This window comes from Rhinopithecus roxellana, chromosome 5 (assembly GCF_007565055.1).
Source record: "Rhinopithecus roxellana isolate Shanxi Qingling chromosome 5, ASM756505v1, whole genome shotgun sequence".
In the NCBI taxonomy this organism is placed as follows: domain Eukaryota; kingdom Metazoa; phylum Chordata; class Mammalia; order Primates; family Cercopithecidae; genus Rhinopithecus; species Rhinopithecus roxellana.
In genome coordinates, this window is record NC_044553.1 from 3,435,100 (window position 1) to 3,451,622 (window position 16,523).

A 16,523-nucleotide genomic window follows, 5' to 3' on the forward strand; every position below is an offset into this window, starting at 1 on the left:
CTCTGCTCCTCCTTTTTTCCGCTTCAAGACAATTGTCTTTGTAGATTAAATCCCAGATAAATAAAGAACCCATATTACCTGCTTGCTTTTCCAATAGTTTTGTTTATGTCTTTTCTGTGGTGCCTAATATTTTCTCTCTTCACTTTGGACATAGGTATTTTAATTTGCACTTAATATGTGACAATCATTTTGAAGGACTCTCATCTACAGTTACCTGTTAAATCAAGCTGTATAAAATTACCTCTATTTGGTCATTTCAGAACTATAAACATTTGCCAGCAAAACAAAGAAAATGGGTTTTGATGAATTTTCTAAAACGATACAACACTACCCAGTGATGCTTCATCGGGAAGACTATAAATCCTACCTTTTCCTTGGTTGAGTACAATGTCATCATGCCAAATCAAAGTAAAAAAACTTTAAGAGTAGCTTCTTAAAGTAAAAACGTAAAGAGGATCTTCAATTGTCACACCTATTTGTGCCCAAAATCTAATACCTTGTTTCTTGATAATTTCCATGCTTATGAAACCAAGGCAATAGGTACAAAGAACATGAGGGCAAGGTTCCAATAAAAAAAATTCCTATGACACAGGGTGCCTATCAAAAATCAATACTGCTGACTAACTGCAGATTTATTGGATAGAATATGATTGAAAATGCAGTCCATAAATGATTAAATAGTAGAATAGAGCAACTTAAGCAGAATGACTAAAAGGAGGTAGAAGACAGAAATACCTTTGAAAATATGAACGAAAGTATATTACTAAACAACTGGACATACCTATTTTCTTCAGCAACAGAACAGTAGCAAGAAGAGTATGTTGTTATTAAAAAAAAAATAAATATAAAGGTGGCTCTTAGAAGAGACTTTGCAGAAACTGGAAATTGAGGGAACCCCTGAAACTACTGTGATGCTTTGAAAATCGTTGCCACAACTACAGACCAAAAGTACACACTGCATCCAGATGTACAGTCAAAGGTTGATGCTAATATATCTCTGATACTCTGCCTGTTTACTATTGCCCAGCGTACCAATCTTCTCTCCTATTAGTCCCTATAATAATGGACTGGATACACTATCCCTGCAATATGGACTACCACATAGAGTCATTTTTTTCTGATCTAATTAAAAGCTCTATGTAAACCAACATGGATGTTTTAAATCATGCCTAGTTGTGGTACACATGCTTCTGTAATATTAACAGTGGCCCCAAGGCTACGTTTAGCTATAACACATTATTAAATCCTATGAGTGTAGCTAACGTCAGAAAATGTTTTGAAAGCACAAATATTTTAGCATGAAGATTTAACAAAAATGTGTTTCGTTATATCAGAATATCAGAGTGGAAAAACCCACTCATTTATGACTGAGCCAAAGGCAAGCTGTTTGCATTTTGCCTTGTCTATAACTTGGAAATGTATCCTATAAGTGTTCTTTGGAGAGATAAAAACCAGTTTCTATTTTCCTACTAAAACATTTTTTAAAATTGTATTTACCTGGCACTGATTAGTACACTTGGTCTTCAGACACAACAAGACCATGTTTAGGTTTCTTCATTAAGAAAGTAAACATAGAATATTCCAAAAAGGCTTTAGAAAATTCAGCAGAACTAATGTAATAAACATACTGTAACATGCATAATAATAATATAATTTACCTTTAATGGATATACAATTTTTATATTTACTTATTTTGCCAACTATTGACAAAATTTTGGAATTTAGCTATGATTTAATATTAGTTCTGAAACATACATTTTAGTAGATAGATTCTATCATTAATACTTTTCACTAACTAAGAAGGAAAAAGGAAAATTGATGAGCTAGATGATATTTTAGAAAGCCTCTTTGCTTTTTTCACAAAGGATATTTTCAGTACACCCACTACCACCACCATAACTAAGAGCCTACTATTTGCCAGGCACTATAAACATATAATTTAATTTTATCTTCACAATATCTGTAATGAGGTACAAATCTGGGGAAACTGGTACTCTAAATGACTTACAGCTTGGAGAATAACAGTGGCTAGGTGTGCATCTTCTCTTAAATTAGGATAAAATCTTCCTGACAGTGACTTTTTCTATCAGAAATATTGATAGCACAAATATTTGCAAAGATTCACTCAAATATGTGCATTAGGTCAAGAAATAACTTGCCAGTTAATTTTTAAGAAATAATCATGTAAGTCCCATGTATAAAAGGATAACAGCACAATCAGGTAATAATCTTCTCAAATTCCGTACAACTGAACTTTGCTTGCATGTACTTGGGGCTCAAGGGCAGCTGTGTACTTATGGGCTGCATCTACTCCTTTGTAGCAATCTCATTTCCTCTGTGTTTTGCTATTGTTGTTATTGTCATTATTTTGCTAAATAAATGTAAAATTTTATTGTGAGCGTTCTCTTCCCAACATTATGTTACCTACCCAAGAACACCTCATAAACATGATTTAGCAGAAAGCAAATTCAAAGAGTTGAAGGAATTGATCATAAGAGAACCAGAATCCACACCCAGCTCTTGTTCAATAATGTTTCTTTAGGTAGAGTTGTTTAAGGCTCCATATCCACCTGCATTAACAATTGACATTAAGACTTGTATCTTATAAGGAGGTAGGCTGGATAGTTGATTAGTTCACTGAGTGACCAATTGTTTTGTTTTGGGGGAACTATTGGGTTTCCCAGGATGTGGGACTTCCACTAAGTCCAAGGCAAATTGAGATGGTTGCTCTGCCTAAAGATGACATTTTGACATAATCTATCCTAGTATTCGGAGTGAATAAGCAATATGACTGGCTACATGCACTTAAGAAAATAATATTTTGTATTTTATTGGATCTCCTTTGTTAGAGCTAGTAACCTATAAAAGCAAATTGTCAGTAAATGATCATGCAGCTATTCCAAGCCAGAAGTTATATGTGGCTAGCTCCAAAACCATGAAGAAATTGTACAATTCATTTCTACCAAATGAATTATTGTCTATGATAATGCAATTCTTAGTATTTCATTAGACCAGTAAAATTCTGAAAAGAACCAAGCTGTGGTCTGGAAATCCATAATCTAGGAACATTTTGAAAATTAAAAATTAATTGTTTTTAGTAGTATAAAAATCCTATTACTTTATTTTAGCATATCTTCAACCCAATCTACTGAAACAAATATAAAATACATGGTCTGAGCTTTTGCAAGATTTTCTCATGAATAACTATTTTAAATTTTGAATTATAATTATAATCTAAGAGCATATTAAAAATAATAAATACTTAAAGTTAGAAAAATATAATCAATGAATATCCTAGATGTTTGCTAAAATACAGATTATTGGATATGGTCCAAGGTATTTCTATTGTGAGATGGCTTTTAGTGTTGCCTTTTATTCAACTAAGGTTGTTTATTGTATCTGGATTATGATATCTTCTGGGAGAGTTACTAGTTTATGGGGTATATTTATGTATGAACCCATAGTTTCAAGATACATTTGAATAAAGAAATACAAAAATTTCATTGCTAGGACAACAAAATGCACAGGTGTAGGGAGATCCCAGCAACATGTAAATTTCCTTTTATGACAGTAATAGAATTTTGAAAAATCTGGATCATCTTATTGCTCTATATACTGCCTTAGTAAAACCAAAGTTGAAACCTCACAATGACCATTGCTTCTGCTTAAGATGTGCTGACTTATCATCATCTATATTTTTCATCTCTGAAGTTACATTAGTGAAAATAAGTCATATATATGCTTGATTACCTCAGGAAATGACAGAGCACTGAAATGAAGGATCTGTTGAATATCAACAACCTTGAAGTTTCTTCATTTCCTAACAAACCACTATCAATTTCATAAAGAATATTTTGTATTTATGTTAAACATTTGTTCTCCTAATAGGTTAGATATCAATATACTTACAATATGAATCATTTCCATAGATTTTAGTGGGAAATACTAATATCTGACATATGCAGTGACAAAAGTCATCCATAAAATGATTGTGAACTTATTTCAAGATTAATCATCGATGATTGAAGCTATACACTGTAGGCAGAATAATGCTCTCCCCAAAAGATGCCCATGTGTTATTATTTTTGAAAACAAAAATGTTTTCTTCATTTTTAAGAAGGTGAAAGATAAGTTCAGATAAGCTAAACTTAGTAGTAACATCCTAAAAGATTTAGGAACCAAAATTTAAACCTTAGACTTTTGAATGCTAAAACTTATGCAAAAGAGCTATAGGGAACATCTTATTCTCTATATCTACAATATTCTAATAACATTTATTGTGTTCCATTATTGGTCGTAGCAGTAAACACTGTTGTTCAGATAACCTGGATTGTTATCTATGATAAATACTATTAAAGCACCCATATTTCCAATATTTTAGAGCGTGAAAGGTGAAAAGTCCAATGTTTTTTCTTCCATTTCCCATATTAACTTTGCCCTCACTGAAAAAGAGACTCAGGGAAAAAAAATCCAAGAATAATGCACAAGTTCACTGACTTATCATTTATGTCCCTGCTGTAATCGTTTGACCATGCTTTTAAAAATTCATGATGTATTACAGAAGGGATATCTGTCTCTCCCTAAAATTTCATCTTACCTTCTTCCTTTAGAGTTGCATTCTTCATATTTCCCGAAAGCTAAGAATACTCAATAGAGTCACTTCTTTAATTTGAGTTCCCAGTGAGGAATAGGCTCTTTAACACATCTGACTCATTTTTTTGCTTTGATTTAGCATATATTATAAACTTATGTCTGAAATTTTAAGGAAAAGCCATCCTAAATGCAAAGTTCACATTCAGTAATTTGGGGGTATTATAGACTGAATTGTGTCCTTCCCTCCAAATTCATATCCCGAATCCTGTCTTCCAGTGTGACTGTATTTGAAGACAGGGCTTTTACAGAGAGGTAACCAAGGGTAAATTAGGTCCTAAGGATGGGACTCTAATCAAATACGGCTAGTGTCTATATTTGGGACACTAAAGGAAGGGACACTAGAGCTTTCTCTCTTTCCCTCCATGAAAGCACAGAGGAAAGGTTATGTGAAGACACAAGAAGAAAGCTGTCATCTTCAAGTCAAGAAGACAGCCTTCATGAGAAACCAACCCTGATGGCACTTTGATCTTAAACTTGTGGCCTCTAGACCTATGAGAATTTAAATTTCTACTGTTTCAGTCTCTCAGTCTGTGGTGCTCTGCTATGGAAGCCCAAGCTGACTAACATAGGACATCATCATATGTATACCATCTATTTTCACAAATCTAAATAGTCCTTAAAAACTGTTATTGATGGTTAACTGGCATATCTAGATTCTAAATAAACGATTCTCTTGATTATCTAGATGCTATGAAGATCATCTAAACCCAAGAGGCTAGAAAAATTCATATGACTAAGGAAAATGGCTGATGTTAGTACTAAGGTGCAGGTTACAGCAAAATTTTTACTGCTACTTCCTCTTGCACTTACACTGGCTGTCTATGACCACAGGTGTAGCATATCACAAGACAAATTGTTTTTGTATTTCATTTCATGACCACAGTTATCAAAAATTCTATAACTAAAATATTTTCTTTTTCATAAGGCTTAAGTAAGTTAGTTAAATTCCTCTAAACATGAAGAGAACTATCACGAATAGGTAACAGTATACAAAATGTTTTATACTGAAATTCACAACAATTGCTGGGCATTTATATTACAACTTCCCTAAGAGCTACATAAAATAATAAAAAGAGATAATAGTTGCCTAACATAGGAAACAAAGACGTTTCTTGACCTCTATCTTCTTCCATGATAATTTATTGAGACAAAAAGAAAAATAAAAACAGAGTAGAAGAGAAAGGACAAAAAATGAAGAATAAATGAGAGAGGGAAGGAGGAGAAAGATATATATTTTCCCTCTATTTCTATAGCCAGTAATACTTTTATGGCTTGGTTCCTTGAATTAAATCCCATTTAAAGATGATATCTTAATTAGATAATGTTTATAAATGCTAAGGTAGAGCAGACTAAATCAAAGGACTTATATCATTAGGCCAAATGAGCCACACCTATCCCTTTTTTATACACTTCATGATAACCTCTCAAGCAGGCAAAAAATATGTTTTTCATCCTAATATAGGTAACGTACTTAATTCTTATTTGACTTTGAAATTGTGAGACATCAAGTCATTAAGTGCTTGAAATTCATTAAAATAAATAAAATTTGTTTTATCATCATTTCTATGTGTCCTAGTGTTGGTAACACACATAATATGAGAAACTTAAAATAATTTATACTCAGTTATCCTAATTATGATAATTTCAAAATACACCTATATTACCATCTAAACTTATAAATTTTAACAGGCTTATTTTAATAAACTATGAGAAATATAGCTACATTAAGAATTTACCAATCAAGGATCAAGGGAATATATATTCATGACAATTTGAATTTATGCTCCCAGGTTAAATATATATACACATGTTTTAAAAATAATTTATCAGTCAAGAGGTGATACCCCTTTTCATCCAAATATGAGTAGGAAAACAACAAAAACAACTTCTAGACCCTCCCAAGCACTGTGTCAATTGATCAGGGTGCATGACAATAAATAAATAAATAAGTCACTTTATCTTTTATAAAATTCTATGAACTGTCTCAATAAATTTTAAGACAGCTAGATTAGGTGTGATACATAATGACACTACTGTGGCAGGAGACATTTTCATAGCATGCCAAACAAGAAAAGGGAGCCAACAAATTAATTAACACTTTCTATGGCTGATGTACAATTATGAGTTCCATCACAATGCTATTTCATAGTAGGAAAATTAAGAAACCACGTTATTGGTAATTCTACAGATGACATTGACTTTACCATGACACCTAGATACTGCCTTTCGAAGCAATTCTAGAAAATTAATTTCTATTCACAAAATGGAATGGACTCATGGAAACAGTAGGATAACAAAGACTACATATTACTACCATCCGAAGTAATTATTTAAACTTGTTTAAAGTGTATACATTGCCAGGTCACCCGCCAGAAAGTCTAATTCAGCAGGTATGGGATGGAGCCAGAAAACTTACTCTATGGTGTAACTGTTCCGCTGTAAGAACTTTTTAGAAATTTTTACTTCTATTATACATTATTTCCATCTTTACATCCTGTATCATTTGGGCATTGTGCAAATCAGGTCCATAGACTAATTGCAATTAAAAAGTTGATGTGAATGTGGAGATGTTCCAATGGCATTTTGTCTCTACCAAAAGTACATTTATTAGCCAATTATTTGACATTAATTGCAAGAATAATTTCTAAAGTAAAGTAAGACTTTTATAAACATATTGGCTTACAGAGAAGATTAACCAAACATATTACAATATTTATAATTTTCTCCTGTCATAAGGTACACATTTTCCTTGACATTCTGCAAACCAACAGTTTAAAATACGGTAATTTTACATACATCACTTAGAGATTCAAAACAGTAAGAATCACTAGGAGGAACTGACTTTCACATTGATTATAGCAATGGTAACTTATATTCCTCTTTCACTATTAAAAGAGCAATGAAATATCTTGCATGCATTTATTTGTAGTTTACAGACCTATTTGCATGAGGATGTTCTAAGCTTAATTTATACCCTGTGTACTTTGAAAGCTACGTCAATAATTCCACCTATTTGAAATTCACAAACTCTTCCAACTATGAGCACCACCAGATGGAAAAATTTCTGAAATGAACCCAGTTTGAACATGTAAAGTATGAGGCATATGACATGTCTGATTACAGTTACTGAAGAGTTGAACGGATACTAGCTTATATTTTTAAACTCAATTACTTACCATAATTCTAATACTTATTTTGTAGTGAACATCAATCAACATTTTTGTGAGACAATTTATAAAGGTGAATAATAGGTTTTTATGTTTGCCCAGTCTAGATACATATTAGCTGAAAAATAAAAAATGCAACATAAAGCTGAAAGGTTACATAAAATATCTCTAGTTATAGCACTACTGTGCCCTCCATAGAACAGGTATTCAAAGACTGTTTTCTGAGCCTTTTTTTTTTTTTTTAATAATCACAGAAAAAAAGTCATCCAATTACTTTAGAAGATTTCAGAAATTCGACCACTTTTCCCAGTAATCTTCCCCTTTTGGCTATAAGGTGTGAAGTCCTTATTTATTCCTAACAAAACAATCTGGCTGAGATTTAAGTTCATTCTCTCCATCTCTATGAAAACTAAGAAGAGCTGTCAGTCTCCTATTTAGAATAACTCTTCAAACATTGGAGTCAATCTAGTCCTCATTCCTTACGAGCTGTGGGACCTTGGAAAATGATAAAAATCACATCTACAAGATAAATATATTAAATATAATTTTATTGGTTATCTTTGTCTTTAAAGAATTTTTGTGTATGTCAATTTAGTTCATTCTCAAAATAATCCAACGAGGATGCTCCATTGCTGCAGGACCGTTCATTATGTGACAGATGATAGAAAAAGACATGCCAAGAAAAATCTGTTTATGTTCCTGTAGTTATAAAAATAAACTGAGATAAAAAACACTAAAGACTTTAAAAATTAATAAGGCACTGCTAAAGTGCAAGGTGGTAACTTAAGTCATAATATATCTCAGTGTTTTTTTCTTCTTCATTCCAGAGTAATGCTTTTATTCATCCCACAGGTCATACTTTCATTTTATTTTTAATTTTCTCTCTGGATCATATATATTTCAAAAAGAATCAAAGAAGCTAAGAAAAACAAAATTAGTTATAAGGCACAATGCATTTCATGCCAAGAAGAATAACATAATTACAACCAGTTCTTATATGTTAACCTGTTTATTCTTATTTCTCAATATCCAATTTCCCCTTTTTTAAGACAGATGATATTAACTTTTATAAGTCCCAAGTCCACTAAGATTTTATATTTCTATTTTTTTCTGCAACATAACTTCCATCAACTTTTTTTTTTTTTTTTGAGACAGAGTCTCGCTCTGTTGCCCAGGCTGGAGTGCAGTGGCACTATCTCGACTCACTGCAACCTCCACCTCCCAGGTTCATGCCATTCTCCTGCCTCAGCCTCCTGAGTAGCTGGGACTACAGGCACCTGCCACCATGCTCGGCTAATTTTTTTGTATTTTTAGTAGAGACGGAGTTTCACCTTGTTAGCCAGGATGGTCTCGATCTCCTGACCTCGTGATCTGCCCACCTCGGCCTCCCAAAGTGCTGGGATTACAGGCATGAGCCACCTCGCCCTGCCTCCATCAACAATTTCCTATGATTATTGATACAGTTTAATTTTCTCTCATTGTTCTTGTACTTTAATGACTTTTAACTGATATGAAATAGAGTATTCTCTAGTTTAAGACAATTTAAATCTTTGCCAAAATCAGTGTTCCTATCATTGCTGAACCATAGGAGGGTCCCAATAAGTTTGATGAGTAGAAAAATTAGTGTATAAATGCATGAACATTTCGAAATCTTGGCAACTCGATGGAACATATGTTGATGAACCAATGCCGTAGCTGACTTTTTAAAATATATTTTACAATAAAGTCCTAAGTTTAATCTTTTTACCAACTGAGTTGGTTGGATTTGCTGACCAGCTCTTTGTTGGAAGAACTAGTAAAGTGTGTTCTACATGCTTTATTTGTATCCACTCTAATTCTTTCTACAACTTCATGAATTTATGAGGAAATCAGACAAAGAAGAGTTAGGTGACTTGCTCGACAAGGTGCGAAAGCTAGTAAGTGGCACAAGCAGAGTCTAGACTCAGACACAAAAAAGCCCACACTTTTAGAGATTTTGTTAATGGGAAAAGGGTCTTTAAAAATCTTTAGTTTAATATAGTTACTTAAAAGTAAAAATTTATATTAATTGACACAAAAAGTTGGAGTTTCTCAAGAACAGTTCAAATTTTAATTTATTAAGGTGATTGTTTAAGCACAATCATAAAAAATATGTTTTACTCACATACTCTCTCTTTGCTCTTTCATGTATCAATTTCTTTTTAATATGTTTACCATTATTCTGGGGTCTATATTATTGAACAAAGGCTAACTTCAGTTTCAATCCTATTAATGCTTTAACTTTTTTTGTTTGTTTGTTTGAGACGGAGTTTTGCTCTTGTTGCCCAGGTTGGAGTGCAATGGCGCGATCTTGGTTCACCGCGACTTCCGCCTCCCTGGTTCAAGCGATTCTCCTGCCTCAACCTCACGAGTAGCTGGGATTACAGGCGCCCACCACCATGCCCAGCTAATTTTTGTATTTTTAGTAGAAACAGGGTCTCGCCATGTTGGCCAGGCTAGTCTTGAACTCCTGATCTCGGGTGATCCACCCGCCTCGGCCTCCCAAAGTGCTGGGGATTACAGGAGTGAGCCACCGTGCCCAGCCATTTTCTACAAAAATACTGCTCTAAAAACATCTATCTGAAATTACCTATTAGTTTTCTTGACTTGACACAAAGTAAAAGAAAGATTATTTTACTTAACTCTGAAAGCACAAAACTCATTTAGCAACTTCAATCATGAATTTTTATATGAAGAATGTAGTATTTCTCAAGAATATTTTTGAACAGGATATATGCTCATTAGTGACATTTTAGAATGCAATACTTTAAAGAGCTATAATATTGTATGTTATACATGTAAACATATTACATGGAATGTATTACAATGATATTTTACTGTGTCCATGTATGAAGCTTTTCAGATATCCCAGGATTTTCTGGGAATAAAGTTGCTTATTCCTACATACACCATAGAAATAATTTGGTCTTTAAAAAGTTAAAGAGAGCTTTTTAACATTAGTCGTAGATCAGATAGATGTAACATATGGAGATAATTCCATACCTGTTTTATTGGACAGTCTAAATGACACCATCTTATCAGGAATATTACATACGTTCCTCACTGAAGCAATGCAGCTATAATTAGCATAGTCCTGAGGTCGAAGATTCTTTAGTTTTAAGATCTTTGTTTCACCCTGAAAATGTAAAAAAAAACATGTCATTAGAAAAAGCCAACACAACCAGAATGAATGAAACATCACATTACATTGCATTAAATCATATTATTATAAGAATATGACAGGTTGTCTTTTTTTAAGGGAAATGCCCTAACTTTAAAATAAGTTATATGAACTAACTTTAAAATAACACTGCTTTTTAAAATAATACTGTAATATTAAGTATGCCTGGAGATAAAAACTAACAGACTACAATGAAAATTCATAACATTTTCTTTGCAAACTAGTTTCCTTAGGGGAAAAGTCTATTTCTGGTGGTAGTTATGCAAATTATTATACAAGGATCAGAACAGTGTACTTAATAATGGAGTGCATTCAACAAACACTGCAATCTATTCAGACATTGACGTGAGAAGACAAAACAAAAGAATCTGAAGAAGAGCCAACAAATGAAACACAATTGTCAGAACAAAGTTAATTAAGTAAATCTAATGATAGATAATTAAATTTATAAACATAAATATTTTGTATATGGAGCAATGACAGGTGACAGATCTAAAACTGAAGGAAAGAAGCATTCATGAGTGTTTCTATATTATTATTGTTCTTGTTATTTCATGTTCAAGAGTTTAAGGGCTAACCCTCCAGGTAAATCTGCACAACTGTAGATAGATGCAAATCAAGCAAGTGGCCAGAAGTATCTAACAAACTCTTGATGAGCTAAGAAAAACTTTGTAAAAACATTGAATTGAAATTGCTGAAGGGAAAAAAAGAACATACAACAAAATTTAGTCTCCTGCTCAATTCAAATTAGGTCCCCTGGACTTTCTTTGCCTTCTAAAGTCATTAATGCATTATCTCAAAACAGTTCTTCTTGTAAATAACTTACTTATTTTGATGGCAAAACAGTGTCCCAATGATTTTATAGTATTAGGGATACTATAAAAATACAAAATGTTAATTTTTTTCCAGATAATGTGTGTATGGAACAATGTGTTTCATCACTTTACCTGGGTAACATGTGTCGAGTTCTAAAACTTGTAATACTTTCATACGTTACTGAGGAGGACTGGAATACTTAGTGACTTACTACATAAAAACACTGCTGTTCATTTGCAAGAAAGCTTACCCAGACATAGGCACACAGTTTTGCAAATGTGTCAAATGAATCTCTATTCTCGTGTGCATGGAATTGTGGTCATAAGTATTTTCATTCACTGTCCAAATTCAGTCTTAAATCAGTCAGTCCTTTAGCATTTTCCTCAGTGGTATATATATATAAAAACGAAAATCTACCTTTCAATTTTTGTTTAGAGGAAACACTGAATTTTTAACATACAAAAGAAAATAAATGTCTATGCGTTTCTAGAGTTTATATATAAAACTATTATCTTGCATTACAGAATTCCCATACATGATATAAAATGCCTAGAAAATGTACTTAGCTAGAAAGAATAGTTGAAAGAAAATGATATGTTAGAATTAGTCAACTCATAATTTTTGAATAAAGTGATACATCTTACCTCTCCTACCTTTGTCACACTTATTGCTCGAATTTCTTTGCTTTTATTTCTCCTCTCTATATGACAAGTGTTATTCCTTGGAATTCTACTTGTTCCATAGTTCACCTCACTTTATAACATTTCATTAGGTGGCATTATCCTTGCTGGTGAATTTCTGCTACAAGCTCTATTTCTTGCCCCACTCCAAAGTCTGAGCCCCCATTCCAGAATTCTCCCTTAAGTTTCAGATACACATAACAAATGTTTGTCAATATGTCCATTCTGATGCTTCAGACACATCTAAACTCAACATATCCTAAACTGAACTTCAAATCTGTTCCTTTAAACTTACTCCTATTTCGGTAATAATTGTAATTTACACCTCAGCAGTTTAGACCTTATTAGTAAAGTACATTACCTTTCTTTGGAATATCCACTGCATCTTATACTATGACATATACTTGTAACTCACTATTTAGTGTTTGCTTATGAGTTATCATTTGATGTGTTGAGTTGTGTTCTTTAACTGAATCGTAAGCCCCCTAGGGGCAGAGGTATCCTGTATGTCCCACAACAGCTAACAGAAAGCATTTCCTATCTATAACTTAATAAATATTTGCATTAACAAGACATACTTAAATTTTAGTCTTTCTGACAGGAAGACCATTTGACCCAGCCATACTATTATTACTAGGTATATACCCAAAGGAATATAAATCATTATATTACACAGATACATGCACACATGTTTATTGCAACACTATTCACAATAGCAAAGACGTGGAATCAACCTAAATGCCCATCATGTCAGAGACTGGATAAAGAAAATGTGGTACACATACACCATGGAATACTATGCAGCCACAAACACACAAAAATGAAATCATGTCCTTTGCAGGAACATGGATGGAGCTGGAGAACATTATCCTTAGCAAACTAATGCAGTTAAAGAAAACCAAATACCACATGTTCTCACTTATAAGTGGGAGCTAAATGATGAGAACACACAGACACATAAAGGGGAAATCACACACACTGGGGCCTATTGGAGGGTAGATGCTAGAAGCAGGGACAGGATCAGGAAAAATAACTAATGAATACTAGGCTTAATACCTGGGTGATGAAATAACCTGTACAACAAACCCCTATGAACACGTTTACCTCCCAAGTAGCTGAGATTACAGGTGTGCGCCATCATGCCCGGCTAATTTTTATATTTTTAGTAGAGACGGGGTTTTACCATGTTGGCCAGGCTGGTCTTGAACTCCTGACCTCAAGTGACCCGCCTGCCTCGGCCTCCCAAAGTGCTGGGATTACAGGCATGAGCCTCTGTATCCGGCCCACAATGATTTTATAATAATAAAAGATACAAAACATAAAATCTATCTATACAAATTAGACTTCTTCATTCTTCCTCATTAAACAACTCTGCCCTTAGCTTGTATCTGCTGTACTTCTTATATTATCCTCATTACTTTATAATTTTTTGCCCCTTTTACAAATATTGTCATACTAATAATCAGCTGGAAACTGAGTTTTTCACTGTAATGTTTCTATATTTAAATATTTTTACTTGAACTACTAAAACCTGTACATGGCCAAACTGTCTCCATGTTCCCTGTAAAACATAAAAATCATATCAAGCAAACTCAATGATTTTAAATGTTATCTTGCCATGGCATGTCCTATCTCACACTTTTAAGAAATAGTCAGTTGGTTACTTTAAATTAACTAAAAACAAGGAGGGGCTGAACTCCTCTAATGTTCTGTTTCTTGATCTTCAAGCTACTACAAGGGGTGTGATCTCTCTAAAAACTCATCAAGCTGTACACTTATGTTTCATGTGCTTTTCTACACATATATTTCAATGAAAGTTTATGTAAAATTAACTATAGTCTTATTTCAACAAACAGACAATCATTTAGTACATATTCTGTGCCAATTCCCTTTTGAATGCTGGGAACACAGTGGAAAGAACATGGAGCATATGTGTGAAACAATAAATGTCTACACAAATACAGAGGATGATTAAAAAGAGTATTAAATACTACCAAAGAAATCAAACAAGAGAATAGATAGAGAGAAATGAAGACGTAGTAAGCTACTTCAGATGGAACAGACTGGAAAGCAGCTCTCATTAGGTCTTACTTGAGTTGAAAGTTGAAGGGCTAGAAATACACTGGAGAGATGAGTGATACAGAATGACACTGGGACCCACAACCGTGGAGACCCTGACACAGCAGTAAGGTTGGCATGTTGGAGAGCTAGAAAGAAAATTAGGCCGGGCACGGTGGCTCAAGCCTGTAATCCCAGCACTTTGGGAGGCCGAGACGGGCGGATCACGAGGTCAGAAGATCAAGACCATCCTGGCTAACACGGTGAAACCCCGTCTCTACTAAAAAATACAAGAAACTAGCCGGGCGAGGTGGCGGGCGCCTGTAGTCCCAGCTACTCGGGAGGCTGAGGCAGGAGAATGGCGTAAACCCGGGAGGCGGAGCTTGCAGTGAGCTGAGATCCGGCCACTGCACTCCAGCCTGGGCGACAGAGCGAGACTCCGTTTCAAAAAAAAAGAAAAGAAAAGAAAAGAAAATTAATGTGACTGGAGTGCAGTACAATAAAGAACATAAAATGAGGTAAGATTTCAAAGCTTGGAAAAGGTCATATTAGATGGGCTATGATCGCAGATTTGTATTTATTCTAAAATTACTTATTCTGTGTTTAATGCTACTAATGTCTTCCTCCTAATTTTTTCCACCAAGGATTGCTTTCTCCTCTTGGAAAATACTTTAAACTTGATTTCCACCATCCCTAATTCTCCATTTCACCAAGCAACTCTACTCTCCAGTCCTTTTGAAAATTATCTGACAGTCACTATTTCAAGACAGAGTTTTCTTTCTTTCTTTCTCTTTCTTTTTTTCTTTCTTTCTTTCTCTTTCTTTCTTTCTTTTTCTTTTTCTCTCTCTCTCTCTCTCTTTCTTTCTTTCTTTCCTCTTTCTCTGTCTCTCTTTTCCCTTCCTTCCTTCTCTTCCTTCCCTTCCTCCCTTCCTTCCCTTCCTCCCTTCCTCCCTTCCTCCCTTTCTCTCTTTCTTTCTTTCTTTCTTGACATACTTTAGCTCTGTCACCCAGTCTGGAGTGCAGTGCTGCGACTTCGGCTCGCTGAAACTCCGCCTCCAGGTTCAAGCGATTCTCATGCTTCAGCCCCACAAGTAGCTGGGATTATAGGCGCGTGCCATCACACTGGGCTAATTTTTATATTTTCAGTAGAGATGGGGTTTCACCATATTGACCAGGCTGGTCTGGAACTCCTGGCCTCAAGTGATCTGCCTGCCTTGGCCTCCCAAAGTGCTGGGATTACAGGCATAAGCCACTGCACCAGCCTCAATATGAAGAGATTTCAACCTAAAAGTTCTTACTTCTGATCCATCCTCTAAAAGTGTATTCTTCCTATATGTATTCTCCTTTACTTTTTGAGTTAATGCTTTTTGTCTATTAATATCAATCACATTTGAGTGTATATTTATATATGTTTTTATTATTTACATTATGTCTATGTATTGATCCTGCCTTTCCATTTAATGAGATCACTTCAAATTCTCTTCCCTACCATTTGGGCAGTGTTTTGCATGTTGTCAACTCAGAAAAGATTGCTGACTAGAAATGAATAGAGCCAGCTCATCATATTGCACATATTAAGTTTTTAGTAAGTTTCCGGAACCATGTTGACTCTAATGGTAGTAATGGAAATTTTAAAAATCTTTACATTAGGGTAGCCTGCAAGATAGATTTATGAAGCTGCATTTGGGGTCATCCATAGGAGAGTTGAACAGTCAATTACGGAAAAGAGAATGTAAAAGAAAGGTAAGCCCCAGGGAAATATATATAATAATCAAGCACAGAGAACCAATATCAATGCAGCTCTGGCCATTAAAATGCAGAGGTGGCTTTTGTAAAGGATGCATTCTTAAAATATTTTGTATACCTGAATTTTTGTGATCAGGGACACTGCTAGTATTTATGTTATCTAAAGGTAAAAAATATGAATTTGGTGGTAATATTGAGATTACA

General features: G+C 34.1%; 1 protein-coding gene across 2 annotated transcripts in view; it reads right to left on the minus strand.

Annotated features, from left to right (window-relative positions):
- The window catches only part of MDGA2 (MAM domain containing glycosylphosphatidylinositol anchor 2), an 854,319-nt gene that overhangs the window by 294,257 nt on the left and 543,539 nt on the right, over positions 1-16,523 (minus strand). For both annotated transcript variants that reach the window (XM_010375832.2, XM_010375833.2), the window contains exon 5: positions 10,842-10,974. In XM_010375832.2, the coding sequence (XP_010374134.1) occupies positions 10,842-10,974 (133 nt within the window). The remainder of the gene's footprint in view (positions 1-10,841; positions 10,975-16,523) is intronic.